The 21,623-nt window shown below is 52.5% G+C and overlaps 1 protein-coding gene across 1 annotated transcript in view; it reads right to left on the minus strand.

Annotated features, from left to right (window-relative positions):
* The window catches only part of LOC119968049, a 33,342-nt gene that overhangs the window by 7,088 nt on the left and 4,631 nt on the right, over nt 1-21,623 (minus strand). Inside the window, exons 2-6 of the mRNA XM_038801147.1 lie at nt 20,250-20,549; nt 18,163-18,465; nt 10,670-10,963; nt 6,119-6,436; nt 4,161-4,466 (exon numbers count right to left, since the gene is read on the minus strand). Coding sequence (XP_038657075.1) covers nt 4,161-4,466; nt 6,119-6,436; nt 10,670-10,963; nt 18,163-18,465; nt 20,250-20,549 — 1,521 coding nt within the window. The remainder of the gene's footprint in view (nt 1-4,160; nt 4,467-6,118; nt 6,437-10,669; nt 10,964-18,162; nt 18,466-20,249; nt 20,550-21,623) is intronic.

Raw genomic sequence — 21,623 nt, forward strand, 5'->3', positions numbered from 1 at the left:
AATTTGGAAGAAGAAAGGACAAGGGAGATGGAAAGAATGGCAGGACACAAGGAAACTCAGAAGAACAGAGGATCTTGTGGTGCTTTGTAAGGATCCTCCTGTTAATCCCGGTCTGTCCCTTGCTTTTACTTTTTAATTTGTGTCATTCTAACATTGCGATTTTTGTACCAGGACAGTTAATGAAACATATGCCTTTAATATGGACCTCACCTTTAAATTAAACAAAAAGCCTGCAGCATAACGTGCTGTTTGGCCTGACATTAGTGATGACATCTCTTAATGGACTTGGCTGGCAGCCAATGAGCTGTTTCAGATTGCCGGGGCTTAGCCAATATACAATGCTGATTCGTGCTGAGCGTACTGGAATGTTCCTTCTTGTGTGAGACCGTGTTTCCAGTTTTTAATTTCATTTTGAATTCAGCTGAAGGAGGCTCTTTGAGTACTTCTCTCCCTGAAAGAGTAATCTTTGCTCAGACATCCGATTTGACTCTGTTTTCTCCTCGGCACAGCTGGAGGACATTCCAGTACACTGGGAACCAAGTAAGACTGAAACTCAAGCTGCGACAGCTCTCGGTGTCGACTGAGAGGAGGCAAAGAGAATCTTAAGGGGGATCCATGCATGCCACCAGCTGAAGTTGTTAAAAAACCCTTTAAAAAATCTTGTCTGGGTCATATCAGATAAAGGCTGCTGGTCATTCTGGTGGACACAAATAAGACTTACAAAGGCCTGAGGCTGTGAGGGAATCCTACAGCTGGGAGTACTGACTGAATGCTCCCGCCAGAAGATGGTGATTAGCAATCCAACAGCTGGCTGCGATCACTTCCCATTCTAGGAGGGCAGCCTGCTGCTGCAATGACAACAGCATCCAAAGCGAGGACACCCCCTCCTGTCCCCCTCCTGTCTTGTGTGTGGTTGGATAGAGAATGGGATGGTGAAAGGGGGCGGGGGGCAGTAATAGATTAACTGGTCATTATTTTCTGGAAGTATCGCATGTCTTATCTCTATTTGTGTTATAAACAAACAGTTGTTGGGTTTCACTTCCCAATCGGATGCCTGTAAGACATCGCAGTGGTCAAGAGCCAAAGATCCGAGAGTCAGTCTGCAAATTATTGGGTAATTCACTTGTCTCGGGCTCTGTGGGGCTGGAATTGACCACAAACTCGTCCAGGGTGTTGGAACGACTTGTTCACAGACCCCTGAATGTGGCAGAGCTGGTGAATATGGGTCATTAGGAAGGCACATGGGAGACTTGCCTTTATAGGACAAGAGCAGAGAGGTTATGATAGAGCTGTACAGAACGTTGGTGAGGCCACAACTGGAGTACCGTGTGCAGTTCTGGTCACCTCACCTCCAGAAGGAGGTGATTGCACTGGAGGGGTGCAGGGGAGATTCACCAGGTTGTTTCCTGGGATGGAGCATCGGAGCTAGAAGGAGAGACTGGATAGGCTGGGAATGTTTTGTTCAGAGCAGGAAAGGCTAAGGGGTCTAGGATTGAGGTGTACGAGAGTGTAAGGTGTTTGGACCAATAAGAGGCAGCAGTTCCCCTTGATTGAGGGGTCAATCACACAGGGAATAGCTTTAGGGTGAGGGGCAGATTCTGAGGGGATTTGAGGATTTTCAGGGTATTGAGAATCTGGAACAGCCTCTTGCTGGGGAGGTACTGGAGGCTGAAAACCTCACAGCCTTTAAAAAACACTCGGATGAACTATTGAAACCCCCTCACATTGAAGGATATGGGACAAGTGCTGGTAAGTGGGATTAGTGCGCGATTAGGGGTAGTTATTGTCGGTGCCGAAGGGCCTTTTCCACCCTTGAATAATAAACATCATCTTTGTTACTGTCACAAGTAGTCTTACATTAACACTGCAATGAAGTTACTGTGAAAAGCCCCTAGTCGCCACACTCCGGCGCCTGTTCGTGTACACTGAGGGAGAATTCAGAATGTCTAATTCATCGAACAAGCACGTCTTTCGGGACTTGTGGGAGGAAACCAGAGCACCCGGAGGAAACCCACGCAGACACGGGGGGAACGTGCAGACCCTGCACAGACAGTGACCCAAGCCGGGAATCAAACTGGGACCCTGGTGCTGTGAAGCAACAGTGCTAACCACTGTGCCACCGTGCCACCTATACTGTACAACTATGTGAATCTATTAGAAATAAGATAAAGATTTAAGTGAGTTTAATTTTGTTTTTCTGTGTAAGAAATGGTTAAATATTTAGTTAGATTCATGTTAAACAAGGATTCCTGCCTGTCTGTGTTTAATTTCAAACTGTGCCCTCATTGCCTCTGGAGGGTTTTCTATGTGATATTAAACAGATCTTAAAGAAGTAATAGGCTGCTGCTTAGCAGCCAGAGGCCACCTTTAGGCGAGAAAGAATTTTTGAGTTCAGTTGTAAGCGGGACTCCAGGCAACTTGAGGAAACAGCTCTCACAAAACCTGCCAGAAGCCGTCAGGACAATGGAGTCAGGGCAAGGAAGCAGCTGAATTTGGTGGACTTAGTACGGCCTGTGACACAGTGGTGCTCTGTTGGCATGGCTGGGTAGCTGGGATGCTCATGGCAATCCACAGGAGAGGAATACGCGAAGGAGAGTTGGAAATCCTGGAAGCAGACTCTTCGTGAAAGCACCCAAGAGAACGCATTATTTGGGAGAAGATTCTAAAGTGTGTCGTTTTGAGAGCGGATGTTGGAAACACTGTGGAAGTCATTCCAGTGAGGCCAGTTTGCTCACAATGTGATAAGCATCTGAGGGAGGGGGTGAATTTAATGAGAAACCCAGAGAGGCTGTACCAGGCGGTGTATGCCACCTGGCTTCAGAACGGGGTGCATCTGCCCACAGTTGACCTGTTGGTTGACAGGCACTGTGTACTTGTTAAGAACATTACAGCACAATATATATTCTTGTGTTATTTTAAACCACATCTGTCTGCATCTGTGTATATGTAGGTGGGGTGAAGGAGTATTCCGTATTTAATAAATGTGTTTTTTTTGTTTAAAACTATTTGGTCTATGACACTGGTCATGCATATTTTCTAAAAATAAATCAAAAGTTCACTCAATGGGCTGTATGACCTAATCTGTGCCTAAAAGGATGGAATGGACTCCCATCCCTGCATCAATTCTCCTGTATCAATGAAGGATTCTGAGGCACGTTTGCCAAATTTACTGACGGAACAGTGATAGGTCGGACAGTAAGGTATGAAGAGGACGTAAGGAGGTTAGCAAGAGACACAGAGAGGTTCAGTCAGTGGGCAAAGATCTGGCAAATGGGGGAAATGAGACATTGTCAACTTGGTCAGGAAGGATTAAAAAATACACTGATTGTCTAAATGGTGGGAGATTACAGATCTCTGAGGTACAGAGGGATCTGGGTGCCCCAGTGCATGAATCACAAACGGCTGGAGTACAGGGGCAGCGAGTCACTGGGAACGTTAACAATGTTATTGTTTATTGGGAGGGGAATTGAATATAAAAGTCGGGAGGATTTGCTTCAGTTGTCCAGGACATTGGGTAGGGCACATCTGGAGTAGTGTGGACAGAATCCGTCTCCTTATTGAAGGGAAGATGTCAATGGGTTGGAATCTGTTCAGAGACGGTTTCCCAGACTAACAGCAGGAACGGGCGGGGTATCTCCTGAGGGAAGGGTGGAGGTTGGGATTGTATCTGCTGGAGTTTATCAGACTGAGAGGAGACTTGACCCAAACCTTTCAGAGGCTGAGGGGTGTTGACAGGTTGGATGTGAAGAGGATGTTTTCTCGTGTGTGGAACAGTCTAGAACGAGGGGGTTAAACTAAAGGGGGCGGCCATTTCAAACGGAGATGAGGAGAATCTAATTCCCTCAGGGAGCCGGGAAGTCTGGGGAATTCTCTTCCTCAAAAGGCAGCGGAAGCAGAATCTGGGAATATTATTGAGGCAGAGCCGGAAAGATTGTTCATTAAGGAGAGGGGTGAAAGTTTATCGAGGGGGTCGGCAGGGATGTGAGGTCGGCCTTACAATCGGTTCAGCCATGGTCTTATTGATTGGGATAGCAGGTTGGAGGGGCTAAACGGCCTCATTCCCCAGAATATCTGCATCGTTTGTCTGGAATATGGGCATGTGTCTGACCTCCGGCTACCCGAATCCGGTGCACTCTCTCGGCGTGGAATCAGCCACTTGCCTACGATGGTTACATTGACATCGGAACTTCTGCTCGAGTTGTACAACAGCCCAGCTTGCTGCACCTGGTAACCGCAGGAGTACAGGCCCCCAGAGGCTTCGCTCGCGTTGACAATGGTGAAGGTTACGCTGTGGGTGCTCTCGGCAGCCGTCACCTGCGACATGTCCGCCAACTCTCCATCCTTGTGGAGCTGGAACCTCTTCCCGGAGATGTATGATGGGGCGCTGCACACGAAGGACACATCCTGATCTCGCAGAAACAGCCCAGCAGACCCGGACAGCTCAAAGTACGGCCTCTCGGGGCGCTCTGTAATAACAATTTAAAAACATTTCATCTCGTTCTGAAAAGACAAAATAGGAAATGTTCAAAGGTGGTTCAACGCCGCAGCCGTTTGACGGGATGTTGGGCTTCGCTCCTGAAGGGGGTATTTGGTGCCTTTCCTGGCCTGCCCGTTGCATGTTGGGGCCTTTCCAGTTTGCACTGTGTGTCTGGAGTCATAAGGAGGCCAGAGGGTAAGGCCGGCAGATTTCCCTTCACCGAAAAGGACAATCATCAACCAGATTGGTTCTCACAACAGCCGGCCATAGTTTGATGGTGACAATGACTGACACCCTTTACATCCCACTTCTTATCGCCTGAATTGTAAACACCACCAGTGGCCATGATGGGATTGGATCCCACGTGTCCTCCCCAGGACACCTCTACCTATCCCTTCGTCTTTCGGTGCCTCACTCTCGACCTGTGTGCACATCTCGCTCTCTCTACCTCCCTGTGCAGGAATCCACCTCAGCCCTCCGCTAACTGTGTGCTGGCTGCCCCTCAAACCTTTCTATTTGCTGCCAGATTGTGGACGGTGTTCCCCTCCTGGACAAGACCCCAATTTGTGCCAGGCAACCGCACCACACCCCAGCAATGTTTCAATCTGTAAAACATTAGAGTAAAGGATTATTTGCCCGATTAGTGATTCCACTAACAAATTGGAATCATTTAGATTAAAACACCTTTATCATTAACACAGTATTTACCGCATTAACATCACACAAAAAACAGCTCTCCACTGAACAATTATAGAGCTCCAAAAGGGAATACAAAGCACTGAACTATTGCCTCATTCTTTCACTATCTCCAATGAAGCAAAGCCCATGACAGGTCAAAAGTCACTTATAAATGAAGTGAGCAAACCAGGGATATTTGCTGTGCTGCCGGGGAGAGATTTACTTTCAGAAAAAGAGAGAACCTTTAAGTCACAACCTGAAAATCCTTCTGGCTTCGTCAAATTAAATAATCCAAGAGTTAAAAATGCTTGCCACAGGTCTGGATTCTCCCATTAGTTACATCATCTGTATCTCTCCTTTCATGTCCTGCTCAGCTAGGACTAAACACCACTCCCTCAAGAATTATTTACACTCCAGGGAATCTCGAGCGATCATTACAATGTTCCATCAGGCATAGAACATACAATGCGAAGGAGACCATTCGGCCCATCGAGTTGCACCGACCAAATTAAGCCCTCACTTCCACCTTATCCCCATAACCCAACAACCCCTCCTATCCTCTTTGGTCACTAAGGGCAATTTAGCCTGGCCAATACACCTAACCTGCACGTCTTTGGGCTGTGGGAGGAAACCGGAGCACCCGGAGGGAACCCACGCAGACACGGGGTGAACGTGCAGACTCCACACAGACAGTGACCCAGCGGGGAATCGAACCTGGGACCCAGGAGCTGTGAAGCCACAGTGCTATCCACCTGTGCTGCCGTGCAGCCCCACAGGCACCTCTCTGTACACAAAAAAATGGTTCAAATTAATCATGACCACGCCTTTTATGACCTTTTAATTGCAGATTTAGCAGACCCAGAGTCTGGGTGCCTTAACCAAGGTTCTTAACGGTATCACTGTAACAAACAGATATACACGATCGAGATAAACATGGCCCACGTTTATCACAAGTTTGCTGACCTGTGCACTGAACAGCTGCATCTTTGTGATGTTGGCAAGACGACCATCGATAGGTAGAATCCAATGAGCAGAGCCAGAGGGATGATTCAGTGCCAACGCAGGCGACATTCTTCAACCAGATAGGTCCTGAGCCCCTGCCATAAGTTAAAATGCCTGGCACTGATTGGACAAACCCACAGCCCAGGTGTCTGCAAACCACGGTTCCATCCTTGGCATCCCAGCTGTGGTTACAGACTGTGCCCCACACGCCCTCATGGAACACCTCCACTCTCCCAGAGCAATTGTTGGCCCCGTTTGCCAGTCTAAGGGCAGTGTCTCCTGAAAGGTACAAAATCAAAAGGACACAGCAAGCTCGAACCTGGGCTCAACCCTCATCCCCGGCGTAGTGGACATCGAAGCCCAATTCAGCTCGTCAAAAACTCCAGCTAACAGTTAGTAGCTCAGGGGGGCCCAATCGCTACCAATGTTTACATAGAATTTACAGTGCAGAAGGAGGCCATTCGGCCCATCGAGTCTGCACCGGCTCTTGGAAAGAGCACCCTACCCTAGCCCACACCTCCACCCTATCCCCATTACCCAGTAACCCCACCCAACACTAAGGGCAATTTTGGACACTAAGGGCAATTTATCATGGCCAATCCACCTAACCTGCACATCTTTGGACTGTGGGAGGAAACCGGAGCACCCGGAGGAAACCCACGCACACACGGGGGGAACGTGCAGACACCGCACAGACAGTGACCCAAGCCGGGAATAGAACCTGGGACCCTGGAGCTGTGAAGCGATTGTGCTATCCACAATGCTACCGTGCTGCCCTCTAAATGAAATGAAAATGGCTTATTGTCACGAATAGGCTTCAAAAATGAAGTTACTGTGGAAAGCCCCTAGTCGCCACATTCCGGCGCCTGCTCGGGGAGGCTGGTATGGGAATTGAACCGTGCTGCTGGCCTGCCTTGGTCTGCTTTCAAAGCCAGCGATTTAGCCCTGTGCTAAACCAGCTAGTTCCCCACTAGCACCTCCCCAAAGTCAGATATGTGGCAAGGACAGGACGATATTCAGGCTCGGGCATGACAGACAGAAATGAGGAGGAATTTCATCTCTCAGAGGGGAGTGAGTGTTTCTTCACCGCAGAGAGCTGTTGAGGCCGGGCCGTTAAGTATGTTCCAGGCTGAGAGACAGACAGATTGTTAATCAGTGAGGGGGTCGAGGGTCACTGGGATAATGCAGCAAAGTTCATTGAGGATTATCACTTCAGATCATTCACAATCTGATTGAATGGCGGAGCAGACTCGATGGGCCAAATGGACTGCTTCTGCTCCTACATGTTATGGTCTTATTCAGGCCACACAAATGCCAGGCAATGGCTATCTCCTACAAGGGAAGATCTAATCATCGCCCCTTGATATTAAATGGCAGTACCATCGCTACTTCCCCCACAATCAACAGCACGGTAGCATTGCGGATAGCACAATCGCTTCACAGCTCCAGGGTCCCAGGTTCTATTCCGGCTTGGGTCACTGTCTGTGCGGAGTCTGCACATCCTCCCCGTGTCTACGTGGGTTTCTTCCGGGTGCTCCGGTTTCCTCCCACAGTCCAAAGATGTGCAGGTTAGGTGGATTGGCCATGATAAATTGCCCTTAGTGTCCAAAATTGCCCTTAGTGTTGGGTGGGGTTACTGGGTTATTGGGATGGGGTGGAGGTGTTAACCTTGGGTAGGGTGCTCTTTCCAGAAGCCTGTGCAGTCTCGATGGGCCGAATGGCCTCCGTCTGCGCAGTAAATTCTATGATCTATGAACATCCTGCGGGTTACCATTGATCAGAAACTGAACTGGACCCAACCACGTTCATACTGTGGCTACAAGGGCAGGTCAGAGGCTGGGAATCCTGGGTTGAGTGCAGGCCCAGGTTTATAAAAGTGAATGTGACCCTCCAGAGGAAATCATACTAACTGGGAGTGCTGGCTGGATGTAACTGCCGGAAGAGCATCATTAACAGTGCACCAATGAGTTCGATCTCTCGGCATTCTGGGGCGGTAGCCTGCTGCAACGACCAACATCAGGAAGCAGGGACATTGACTTCTCATTTGCCATTCAAGCGCTATTATTTCCGCAGCTTCCCCCTTTCCTCAGTGTGTGTCTGTCTTATGTGTGTTTGGGAAGAGGGTGTGATGGCAAATGGAGCGGGTAGTAGATTAGCTTGCCGTCATTCCTTTATAATTACTGCATGGTTCAACTTTGTTCCAGTTATAAACAAACGGTTATTGTGTTCTACTTACAAAGCTGGTGGCTATAACTTACTGAGCAGTCATGGGGCCAAAGATTCTGCAAGATTTATATGGATTACTGGCTAATATATGTGTGTTGTGACTCCGCGGTCTGTGGGACCTGAATTGACCGTGATTGGCCCAGGATGATTGTGTTGTGACTCCGGGGCCTGTGGGACTGGGATTGACCGTGACTGGCCCAGGATGATCGTGTTGTGACTCAGGGGTCTGTGGGACCTGAATTGACCGTGACTGGCCCAGGATGATTGTGTTGTGACCCCGGAATCTGTGGGACTGGGATTGACCGTGACTGGCCCAGGATGATCGTGTTGTGACTCAGGGGTCTGTGGGTCTGGGATTGACCGTGACTGGCCCAGGCTGATTGTGTTGTGACTCGGGGGCCTGTGGGACTGGGATTGACCGTGACTGGCCCAGGGTGATTGTGTTGTGACTCGGGGGCCTGTGGGACTGGGAGTGACCGTGACTGGCCAGGATGATAGTGTTGTACCCCGGGGCCTGTGGGACTGGGAGTGACCGTGACTGGCCCAGGATGATTGTGTTGTGACTCGGGGGCCTGTGGGACTGGGATTGACCGTGACTGGCCCAGGAAGATTGTGTTGTGCCCCGGGGTCTGTGGGACTGGAATTGACCGTGACTGGCCCAGGAAGATTGTGTTGTGACTCCGGGGTCTGTGGGTCTGGGATTGACCGTGACTGGCCCAGGATGATTGTGTTGTGCCCCGGGGCCTGTGGGACTGGGATTGACCGTGACTGGCCCAGGATGATTGTGTTGTGACTCGGGGTCTGTGGGGCTGGGATTGACCGTGACTGGCCCAGGGTGATTGTGTTGTGACTCGGGGGCCTGTGGGACTGGGATTGACCGTGACTGGCCCAGGATGATTGTGTTGTGACTCCGGGGTCTGTGGGACTGGAGTTGACCGAGACTGGCCCAGGATGATAGTGTTGTGACTCTGGGCTCTGTGGGACTGGAGTTGACCGAGACTGGCCCAGGATGATAGTGTTGTGACTCTGGGCTCTGTGGGACTGGAGTTGACCATGCTCTGGCCCAGGATGATTGTGTTGTGACCCCGGAATCTGTGGGACTGGGATTGACCGTGACTGGCCCAGGATGATTGTGCTGTGATTCTGGGGCCTGTGGGACTGGGGTTGACCGTGACTGGCCCAGGGTGATAGTGTTGTGACTCTGGGCTCTGTGGGATTGGAATTGACCGTGACTGGCCCAGGATGATTGTGCTGTGCCCCGGGGTCTGTGGGATTGGAATTGACCATGCTCTGGCCCAGGATGATTGTGTTGTGATTCTGGGGCCTGTGGGACTGGTATTGACCGTGACTGGCCCAGGATGATTGTGTTGTGACTCCGGGGTCTGTGGGACTGGGATTGACCGTGACTGGCCCAGGATGATTGTGTTGTGACTGGGCTCTGTGGGACTGGGATTGACCATGCTCTGGCCCAGGATGATTGTGTTGTGACTCCGGGGTCTGTGGGACTGGGAGTGACCGTGACTGACCCAGGATGATTGTGTTGTGATTCTGGGGCCTGTGGGACTGGGGTTGACCGTGACTGGCCCAGGATGATTGTGCTGTGATTCTGGGGCCTGTGGGACTGGGGTTGACCGTGACTGGCCCAGGATGAATGTGTTGTGACTCTGGGGTCTGTGGGACTGGTATTGACCATGCTCTGGCCCAGGATGATTGTGTTGTGATTCTGGGGTCTGTGGGACTGGTATTGACTGTATATGCTTCCACAATGTAGTAAGTGCCTTGTTGTATGTATCACAAACGATGAGAGTGCAGACGTGGGAAGTGATTAGGAAATCAAACATGTTGTTTATTGTATGAACAATGGAATATCCAAGTCGGTGTGTCTCGATACAGCTTTGCAGGGCAAGAGTGGAGTAGCCTCTGCTGTGTGAATCTCCTTCCTGAGGGAGGAATTGTCTTGGAGACAGTTCACAGTGGGTTCCCGGGACTGACCCCCAGGGTGAAGGGCGGGTGTTTCTGATGAGGAAAGGTTTGAGCAGGTTGGGGTGCGGAATCATTGGGGTTTAGCAGAATGAGATGTGATCTTATTGATAAGATTCTGAGTGGTGGGGGATTGACGGGGGAGGGGGGGGGGGAGGCTGAGGAGATGTTTCCCCACCTCGAGAGGGGGAATCAGGAATGGAGGGTGGGAGGTTGTTAGCCTCCGCCTGTTTCAACCTGTCTGACCTCTGGGACGTTCAGGGTCACAGACAGGTCATTGCCCAAAGTGGACGCAGAATGCCTCACCTGCTAATGTCACGTTCAAGCGGTCACTGTGCGTGGAGTTGAAGAGCTGTGTACCCAGCCGCACTTGGTGCTGACAGCTGTAATAGCCCCGGTTGCTGCTCCTCATCTTGGAGATGCGGAAGTTGGCGGTGATTCCGAATGTCCGGAATGACGAGACGGGCTGCCCCTCGTCCTCCTTGTACAGGGAGAAGGTGCTGTCGGCCAAAGCACTGGCGGACGTACACGTCAGGGTGATGTACAAAATCGTCGGATCCGTCGATGGCTTGATCCCGATCCGAGGAGGCGGTATCTGATCTGCAGTAAGGCAAACATTCCTTATTCAATCACATGCTTAAAACGGGACGATCTGACATGGGGAGAGACAAGACTGAGCGGAGACCACTCAGCCCCTCGCACGCTCTGCCACTCAACGTCTCAATGGCTCACGGTCTGCTTCAGGACGGCATTCTACCCACATCCCAGGATGCACACAGCACTGGGAAGTTCCGAGCTCCTTAATTCAGTAAGGATGGAAGTGTTGGAGGCGAGATGAGAGGAGGTTCCACGAAATTGGATCCAGGATTCATGGGTATGGTTTTAAGATTCGGGAGTCCCCTCTCCCAATGGGAATGTTCCCCCGTCTATGCTCTGTCCCCTCTCCCAATGGGAATCTTCCCCCCTCACTGCTCTGTCCCCTCTCCCAATGGGAATGTTCCCACCTCTCTGCTCTGTCCCCTCTCACAATGGGAATGTTCCCCCTCTCTGCTCTGTCCCCTCTCCCAATGGGAATGTTCGCCCCTCTCTGCTCTGTCCCCTCGCCCAATGGCAAAGTTCCCCCTCTCTGCTCTGCCCCCTCTCCCAATGGGAATGTTCCCCCCTCTCTGCTCTGTCTCCTCTCCCAATGGGAATGTTCCCCCCTCTCTGCTCTGTCCCCTCTCCCAATGGGAATGTTCCCCCCTCTCTGCTCTGTCCCCTCTCCCGAAGGGAATATTCCCCCCTCTCTGCTCTGTCCCCTCTCCCAATGGGAATGTTCCCCCCTCTCTGCTCTGCCACCTCTCCCAATGGGAATGTTCCCCCCTCTCTGCTCTGTCCCCTCTCCCAACGGGAATCTTCCCCCCTCTCTGCTCTGGCCCCTCTCCCAATGGGAATGTTCCCACCTCTCTGCTCTGTCCCCTCTCCCAATGGGAATGTTCCCCCTCTCTGCTCTGTCCCCTCTCCCAATGGGAATGTTCGCCCCTCTCTGCTCTGTCCCCTCGCCCAATGGCAAAGTTCCCCCTCTCTGCTCTGCCCCCTCTCCCAATGGGAATGTTCCCCCCTCTCTGCTCTGTCTCCTCTCCCAATGGGAATGTACCCCCTCTCTGCTCTGTCCCCTCTCCCAATGGGAATGTTCCCCCTCTCTGCTCTGTCCCCTCTCCCAATAGGAATGTTCCCCCCTCTCTGCTCTGTCCCCTCTCCCAATGGGAATGTTCCCCCCTCTCTGCTCTGTCTCCTCTCCCAATGGGAATGTTCCCCCCTCTCTGCTCTGTCCCCTCACTCAATGGGAATGTTCCCCCCTCTCTGCTCTGTCTCCTCTCCTAATGGGAATGTTCCCCCCTCTCTGCTCTGTGCCCACTCCCATTGGGAACGTTCTCCGCTCTCTGCTCTGTCCCCTCTCCCAATGGGAATGTTCCCCCTCTCTGCTCTGTCCTCTCTCCCAATGGGAATGTTCCTCCCTCTCTGCTCTGTCCCCTCTCCCAATAGGAATGTTCTCCCCTCTCTGCTCTGCCCCTCTCCCAATGGGAATGTTCCTCTCTCTGCTATGTCCCCACTCCCAATGGGAATTCTCACCCCTCTCTGCTCTGTCCCCACGCCCAATGGGAATGTTCTCCCACCCTGCTCTGTCCCCTCTCCCAATGGGAATGTTCCCCCCTCTCTGATCTGTGCCTTCTCCCAATGGGAATGTTCCTCCCTCTCTGCTCTGTCCCCTCTCCCAATGGGAATGTTCCCCCCTCTCTGCTCTGTTCCCTCTCCAATGGGAATGTTCCCCCCTCTCTGCTCTGTCCCCTCTCCCAATGGGAATGTTCCTCTCTCTGCTCTGTCCCCTCTCCCAATGGGAATGTTCCCTCCTCTCTGCTCTGCCCCCTCTCCCAATGGGAATGTTCTCCCACTCTGCTCTGTCCCCTCTCCCAATGGGAATGCTCCCCTCTCTCTCTGCTCTGTCCCCTCTCAAAAATGGGAATGTTACCCTCTCTGCTCTGTCCCCTCTCCCAATGGGAATGTTACCCTCTCTGCTCTGTCCCCTCTCCCAATGGAAATGTTCCCCCCTCTCTGCTCTGTCCCCTCTCCCAATGGGAATGTTCACCCCTCTCTGCTCTGTCCCCTCTCCCAATGGGAATGTTCCCTCTCTCTGCTCTGCCCCCTCTCCCAATGGGAATGTTCCCCCCTCTCTGCTCTGTCCCCTCTCCCAATGGGAATGTTCCCCCTCTCTGCTCTGTCCCCTCTCCCAATGTGAATGTTCCCCCCTCTCTGCTCTGTCCCCTCTCCCAATGGGAATGTTCTCCCCTCTCTGCTCTGCCCCTCTCCCAATGGGAATGTTCCTCTCTCTGCTCTGTCCCCTCTCCCAATGGGAATGTTCCCTCCTCTCTGCTCTGCCCCCTCTCCCAATGGGAATGTTCTCCCACTCTGCTCTGTCCCCTCTCCCAATGGGAATGCTCCCCTCTCTCTCTGCTCTGTCCCCTCTCCCAATGGGAATGTTACCCTCTCTGCTCTGTCCCCTCTCCCAATGGAAATGTTCTCCCCCTCTCTGCTCTGTCCCCTCTCCCAATGGGAATGTTCCCCCCTCTCTGCTCTGTCCCCTCTCCCAATGGGAATGTTCCCTCTCTCTGCTCTGCCCCCTCTCCCAATGGGAATGTTCCCCCCTCTCTGCTCTGTCCCCTCTCCCAATGGGAATGTTCCCCCCTCTCTGCTCTGTCCCCTCTCCCAATGTGAATGTTCCCCCCTCTCTGCTCTGTCCCCTCTCCCAATGGGAATGTTCTCCCATCTCTGCTCTGCCCCTCTCCCAATGGGAATGTTCCCCCCTCTCTGCTCTGTCCCCTCTCCCAATGGGAATGTTCCCCCCTCTCTGCTCTGTCCCCTCTCCAATGGGAATGTTCCCTCCTCTCTGCTCTGTCCCCTCTCCCAACGGGAATCATCCCCCCTCTCTGCTCTGTCCCCTCTCCCAATGGGAATGTTCCCCCCTGTCTGCTCTGTCCCCTCTCCCAATGGGAATGTTCCCCATCTCTGCTCTGTCCCCTTTCCAAATGACAATGCTCCTCTCTCTCTGCTCTGTCCCCTCTCCCAATGGGACTGCTCCTCTCTGCTCTGTCCCCTCTCCCAATGGGAATGCTCCCCTCTCTCTGTTCTGTCCCCTCTCCCAATGGGAATGTTCCCCATCTCTGCTCTGTCCCCTCTCCCAATGGTAATGCTCCCCTCTCTCTGTTCTGTCCCCTCTCCCAATGAGAATGTTCCCCATCTCTGCTCTGTCCCCTCTCCCAATGGGACTGCTCCTCTCTGCTCTGTGCCCTCTCCCAATGGGAATGTTCCCCCCTCTCTGCTCTGTCCCCTCTCCCAATGGGAATGTTCCCTCCTGTATGCTCTGTCTCCTCTCCCAATGGGAATGTTCCCCATCTCTGCTCTGTCCCCTCTCCCAATGGGAATGCTCCCCTCTCTCTGTTCTGTCCCCTCTCCCAATGGGAATGTTCCCCCTCTCTGCTCTGTCCCCTCTCCCAATGGGAATGTTCCCCCCTCTCTGCTCTGTCCCCTCTCCCAATGGGAATGTTCCCCCCTCTCTGCTCTGTCCCCTCTCCCAATGGGAATGTTTTCCCTCTCTGCTCTGTCCCCTCTCCCAATGGGAATGTTCCCCCCTCTCTGCTCTGTCCCCTCTCCCGCTGTGAATGTTTTCCCTCTCTGCTCTGTCCCCTCTCCCAATGGGAATGTTCCCCCCTCTCTGCTCTGTCCCCTCTCCCAATGGGAATGTTTTCCCTCTCTGCTCTGTCCCCTCTCACAATGGGAATGTTTTCCCTCTCTGCTCTGTCCCCTCTCCCGCTGTGAATGTTTTCCCTCTCTGCTCTGTCCCCTCTCCCAATGGGACTGCTCCTCTCTGCTCTGTTCCCTCTCCCAATGGGAATGTTCCCCCCTCTCTGCTCTGTCCCCTCTCCAATGGGAATGTTTTCCCTCTCTGTTCTGTCCCCTCTCCCAATGGGAATGTTTTCCCTCTCTGCTCTGTCCCCTCTCCCAATGGGAATGTTCCCCCCTCTCTGCTCTGTCCCCTCTCCCAATGGGAATGTTTTCCCTCTCTGCTCTGTCCCCTCTCCCAATGGGAATGTTTTCCCTCTCTGCTCTCTCCCCTCTCCCAATGGGAATGTTTTCCCTCTCTGCTCTGTCCCCTCTCCCAATGGGAATGTTTTCCCTCTCTGCTCTGTCCCCTCTCCCAATGGGAATGTTCCCCCCTCTCTGCTCTGTCCCCTCTCCCAATGGGAATGTTTTCCCTCTCTGCTCTGTCCCCTCTCCCAATGGGAATGTTTTCCCTCTCTGCTCTGTCCCCTCTCCCAATGGGAATGTTCCCCCCTCTCTGCTCTGTCCCCTCTCCAATGGGAATGTTCCCCCCTCTCTGCTCTGTCCCCTCTCCCAATGGGAATGTTCCTCTCTCTGCTCTGTCCCCTCTCCCAATGGGAATGTTCCCTCCTCTCTGCGCTGACCCCTCTCCCAATGGGAATGTTCTCCCACTCTGCTCTGCCCCCTCTCCCAATGGGAATGTTCTCCCACTCTGCTCTGTCCCCTCTCCCAATGGGAATGCTCCCCTCTCTCTCTGCTCTGTCCCCTCTCCCAATGGGAATGTTACCCTCTCTGCTCTGTCCCCTCTCCAATGGGAATGTTCCCTCCTCTCTGCTCTGTCCCCTCTCCCAATGGGAATGTTCCCCCCTCTCTGCTCTGTCCCCTCTCCCAATGGGAATGTTCCCCCTCTCTGCTCTGTCCCCTCTCCCAATGGGAATGTTCCCTCCTCTCTGCTCTGTCTCCTCTCCCAATGGGAATGTTCCGCCTCTCTGCTCTGTCCCCTCTCCAATGGGAATGTTCCCCCCTCTCTGCTCTGTCCCCTCTCCCAATGGGAATGTTCCCCCCTCTCTGCTCTGTCCCCTCTCCCAATGGGAGTGTTCCCCATCTCTGCTCTGTCCCTTCTCCCAATGGGAATGTTTTCCCTCTCTGCTCTGTCCCCTCTCCCAATGGGAATGTTCCCTCCTGTATGCTCTGTCTCCTCTCCCAATGGGAATGTTCCCCATCTCTGCTCTGTCCCCTCTCCCAATGGGAATGTTCCCCCCTCTCTCTGTTCTGTCCCCTCTCCCAATGGGAATGTTCCCCCTCTCTGCTCTGTCCCCTCTCCCAATGGGAATGTTCCCCCCTCTCTGCTCTGTCTCCTCTCCCAATGGGAGTGTTCCCCATCTCTGCTCTGTCCCTTCTCCCAATGGGAATGTTTTCCCTCTCTGCTCTGTCCCCTCTCCCAATGGGAATGTTCCCCCCTCTCTGCTCTGTCCCCTCTCCCAATGGGAATGTTTTCCCTCTCTGCTCTGTCCCCTCTCCCAATGGGAATGTTTTCCCTCTCTGCTCTGTCCCCTCTCCCAATGGGAATGTTTTCCCTCTCTGCTCTGTCTCCTCTCCCGCTGTGAATGTTTTCCCTCTCTGCTCTGTCCCCTCTCCCAATGGGAATGTTCCCCCCTCTCTGCTCTGTCCCCTCTCCCAATGGGAATGTTTTCCCTCTCTGCTCTGTCCCCTCTCCCAATGGGAATGTTTTCCCTCTCTGCTCTGTCCCCTCTCCCGCTGTGAATGTTTTCCCTCTCTGCTCTGTCCCCTCTCCCAATGGGAATGTTTTCCCTCTCTGCTCTGTCCCCTCTCCCAATGGGAATGTTTTCCCTCTCTGCTCTGTCCCCTCTCCCAATGGGAATGTTTCCCCCCTCTCTGCTCTGGCCCCTCTCCCAATGGGAATGTTCCCCCCTCTCTGCTCTGTCCCCTCTCCCAATGGGAATGTTCCCTCCTCTCTGCTCTCTTCCCTCTCCCAATGGAAATGTTCCCCCCTCTCTGCTCTGTCCCCTCTCCCAATGGGAATGTTCTCCCCTCTCTGCTCTGTCCCCTCTCCCAATGGGAATGTTCTCCCCTCTCTGCTCTGTCCCCTCTCCAAATGGGAGTGTTCCCCCCTCTCTGCTCTGTCCCCTCTCCGAATGGGAATGTTCCCCCCCCTCTGCTCTGTCCCCTCTCCCGCTGGGAATGTTTTCCCCTCTCTGCTCTGTCCCCTTTCCAAATGACAATGCTCCTCTTTCTCTGCTCTGGCCCCTCTCCCAATGGGAATGTTCCCCCCTCTCTGCTCTGTCCCCTCTCCCAATGGGAATGTTCCCCATCTCTGCTCTGTCCCCTTTCCAAATGACAATGCTCCTCTCTCTCTGTTCTGTCCCCTCTCCCAATGGGAATGTTCCCCCCTCTCTGCTCTGTCCCCTCTCCAATGGGAATGTTCCCCCCTCTATGCTCTGTCCCCTCTCCCAATGGGAATGTTCCCCCCTCTCTGCTCTGTCCCCTCTCCCAATGGGAGTGTTACTCTCTGCTCTGGCCCCTCTCCCAATGGGAATGTTCCCCATCTCTGCTCTGTCCCCTCTCCCAATGGGAATGCTCCCCTCTCTCTGTTCTGTCCCCTCTCCCAATGGGAATGTTCCCCATCTCTGCTCTGTCCCCTCTCCCAATGTGAATGCTCCCCTCTCTCTGTTATGTCCCCTCTCCCAATGGGAATGCTCCCCTCTCTCTGTTCTGTCCCCTCTCCCAATGGGAATGTTCCCCCTCTGCTCTGTCCCCTCTCCCAATGGGAATGCTCCCCTCTCTCTGTTCTGTCCCCTCTCCCAATGGGACTGCTCCTCTCTGCTCTGTCCCCTCTCCCAATGGGAATGTTCCCCCCTCTCTGCTCTGTCCCCTCTCCCAATGTGAATGTTCCCCCCTCTCTGCTCTGTCCCCTCTCCCAATGGGAATGTTTTCCCTCTCTCTGGTCTGTGCGGACCTGCTCTACCTGCATGTTTACCTTCACCGACTGTTTTCCGAGGACATGCGTGTCTCGTTGCACATTCCCTTCTCCTAATTTATGGCCATTCAGATATATTCTGCCTTCCCGGTTCATGGCACCAATGTGGAGAATGTCGCATTTCTCCAAATCATTTGCAAAACCAGTAAATTGGACGCGAGGTTTAACTGTTCTGCACAGTGGTGTACCTCTTCAGTGTTCTGTCTGGATGTGTGGAGGTGGCCGGTTCAATCCAGGCATTGGAGTGGGTATTGCATGGTTAGTTTAATGGGAGCACTGTTCAAGAGGGTTTGGGGAAAAGGCTCTAAGCCACGATACTGGTCTGGAGAGAAGGTTCAGTGACGATGGGTTGAACGACCTCCTCATGAACAGGAACAATCCTGCGCCCTCTGACTTGAATCTCAGCCCTGACCCCCACATCATCACCAAGTCACTTTTTCCTTACCTGTAACAATCAGGTGCAGCACATCGCTAACGTCCGAATGAAAATGACCAGCGGCCGTTTGCACTGTGTAGGAACAGGTATAATTTCTATATCCCGTCTTCATGCCGAGGGGCACCTCGAAAGAAACCACAGTCCTCCTGTTGGGTAACATCTGACTGACAACGTTCTCCTCCCCAGCTTCGTGCAAGACAAACACGGAGAATGGGTGTGAATAAGGAGAGAAACAGTGAAGCCGGGCAGTTTCTCCCGGGAGATAGACATTGCCCTGACGGCTCTGCTTTATTGAAGGTTTGGGAGGATGATCTGCAAAGTGAAGAGTGGCAATGATTAGATTGTACCGTAGACGCCCCCAAACCTCCTGGGGAGGCGGGGGTTACCACAGCATGACCCCACGGCCTGGGTGGCTGACTCGAGCCATTTGACAGGGCAGCTAAGGGTCAGCCACATTGCTGTGGGTCACCCTGGGGGAAGGCGTACCCAGGGAGGGGCTGCAGATTCCCTTCCATAAAAGGGGGGCGGGACACATTTTCAACAACAATAACTGATAGTTTTGGCCTCGCCATTATTCAAACTGGCTTTCGATTCCAGACATTGCGATTTGGATTGGAATTCCACGGCAATGTGGGTTTCGAACCTTTTCACCCAGAGCCTGGATTCCAGGGCGAGGGACGTTACCCATAATGACACCGATGGTCCCCACTGCTAAGTGCTCCCCAGCTCATTCTCCATGGCAACGCCTCCATCAATCAGCGCCCACCCACCCACCGATCATCAATCATCGATCATCAATCACCGATCATCAATCAGCGCCCACCCACCCACCGATCATCAATCATCGATCATCAATCACCGATCATCAATCAGCGCCCACCCACCCACCGATCATCAATCATCGATCATCAATCATCGATCATCAATTAGCGCCCACCCACCCACCGATCATCAATCATCGATCATCAATCACCGATCATCAATCAGCGCCCACCCACCCACCGATCATCAATCATCGATCATCAATCACCGATCATCAATCAGCGCCCACCCACCCACCGATCATCAATCATCGATCATCAATCATCGATCATCAATTAGCGCCCACCCACCCACCGATCATCAATCATCGATCATCAATCATCGATCATCAATCATCGATCATCAATCAGCGCCCACCCACCCACCGATCATCAATCATCGATCATCAATCACCGATCATCAATCAGTGCCCACCCACCCACCGATCATCAATCATCGATCATCAATCACCGATCATCAATCAGCGCCCATCCACCCACCGATCATCAATCATCGATCATCAATCACCGATCATCAATCAGCGCCCACCCACCCACCGATCATCAATCATCGATCATCAATCACCGATCATCAATCAGCGCCCACCCACCCACCGATCATCAATCATCGATCATCAATCACCGATCATCAATCAGCGCCCACCCACCCACCGATCATCAATCATCGATCATCAATCATCGATCATCAATCAGCGCCCACCCACCCACCGATCATCAATCACCGATCATCAATCATCGATCATCAATCAGCGCCCACCCACCCACCGATCATCAATCATCGATCATCAATCACCGATCATCAATCAGCGCCCACCCACCCACCGATCATCAATCATCGATCATCAATCATCGATCATCAATCAGCGCCCACCCACCCACCGATCATCAATCATCGATCATCAATCACCGATCATCAATCAGCGCCCACCCACCCACCGATCATCACATTCTTCCCGTGCAGTATAAATTGATGTTACGTTCATTGAGAATCTTTATTTGGGTAATTCAATTTTCTCTCATTTTCTTGCCGTACCAGCCTCCCCGAACAGGCGCCGGAATGTGGCGACTTGGCGCTTTTCACAGTAACTTCATTTCAAGCCTACTTGTGACAATAAGCGATAATTATTATATTTTGGTTATTTGTTTTTTACGACAGCAAGCGTGCTGACAGGGAATGAACCGCGCCCAGTAGATTGGGGCCGGACTGAACAATCCCGCCTTATCTCTCTTTCCCCAGCAGTGAACACGGCCAATAATCAGCATTAACTCACTCACCTCCAACAGTGATGCCAACGGTCTGACTGATGGAGGAATTGTATCGATGCCCGTCCCTGATTAACTGGTACCAGCAGGCATATGAACCTCCGTCAGCTGATGTCACATTGTGCAGGGTCAGGATGCTTGTCTGGTAAGCTACATTTGAAAGGAGGGGGGTGCCGACCGATCCATTGACCAGCTTTCCCAGGTAGAAAATCAGCCCTCTCAGAGGGCGATATGCCGAGCAGTGAAATTTGACACTGTTCCCCTTCAGGAAGGTCCCACGATCCAGGGAGAGAGAGGGGACCATTGGCAGAGCTGGGGTGTTAGAAGATAAACATTGATTTATTACCCACAGAAAGTTACGGTCATTTTATACACTTCACATTCCTTCATTGATATTTTATAGGTACTTTCGCAGTGATGCAGACTGTCCTGGTTAGCCCAGCATTTATTGCCCACCCCTAGTTGCCCTTCAGGAGGTGGGGGTGAGCTGCCTTCTTGAAGCGCTGCAGTCCCTGAGGTGTAGGTACACCCACTGTGCTGTTAGGGAGGGGGTTCCAGGCTGTTGCCCCGGTGACAGTGAAGGAACGGCCGATATATTTCCCAGTCAGGGTGGGGAGTGACTGGGAGGGGAGCCTCCAGGTGGGGGGGTTCCCAGGTATCTGCTGCCCTTGTCCTTCTAGATGGTAGCGGCCGTGGGTTTGGAAGGTGCTGCCTGAGGAGCCTTGGTTAGTTCCTGCTGAGCATCTTGTAGCTGGGACACACGGCTGATACTGTGCGTCGGTGGGGGAGGGAGTGGATGTCTAAGACAGGGATTAACATGTTGCCATATGTTTCTCCTTGTTGGCATCGAGCTTGAGTATCGGTGGGGCATATAAAGAGGCCATTTGGCCCATCGGGTCTTCACCTGTTGGATCAAATGACCTGTGTGTCCGTTCAAACTCCTCTAGACCCTGAGTAATGGCACCCTGTATCCTTCAGCAACTATTACCCCCAACTATTTATACAGCCTCCGTCAAACGAACAAAGCTATCTCCGTCGGACACACTTCTCATTTTTCCTTCCACACTCCAGTCACTAATTGGGCCTTCTGTTTTCTCCATTTATTATCGCCCTGGAGGGTATCAGTGACAGGTTAACCTGTCGGTGTCCCCTTGTGACCTCCTGACGTCTTCTTCACAATTTACTGTCCAACCTATTTGTTCTCGCCGGTTTAATTTCGCAACTGTCCCATCAATCGCGTCGTACCAGACTTTGAGCTGAACATACAGTGCAGAAGGAGGCCAGTCGGCCCATGGAGTCTGCACCGACCTACTTAAGCCCTCACTTCCACCATATCCCTGTAACCCAATAACCCCTTCTAACCTTTTTTAGACACTAAGGGCATTT

Source organism: Scyliorhinus canicula, chromosome 6 (genome assembly GCF_902713615.1).
Source record: "Scyliorhinus canicula chromosome 6, sScyCan1.1, whole genome shotgun sequence".
NCBI classification, from domain to species: domain Eukaryota; kingdom Metazoa; phylum Chordata; class Chondrichthyes; order Carcharhiniformes; family Scyliorhinidae; genus Scyliorhinus; species Scyliorhinus canicula.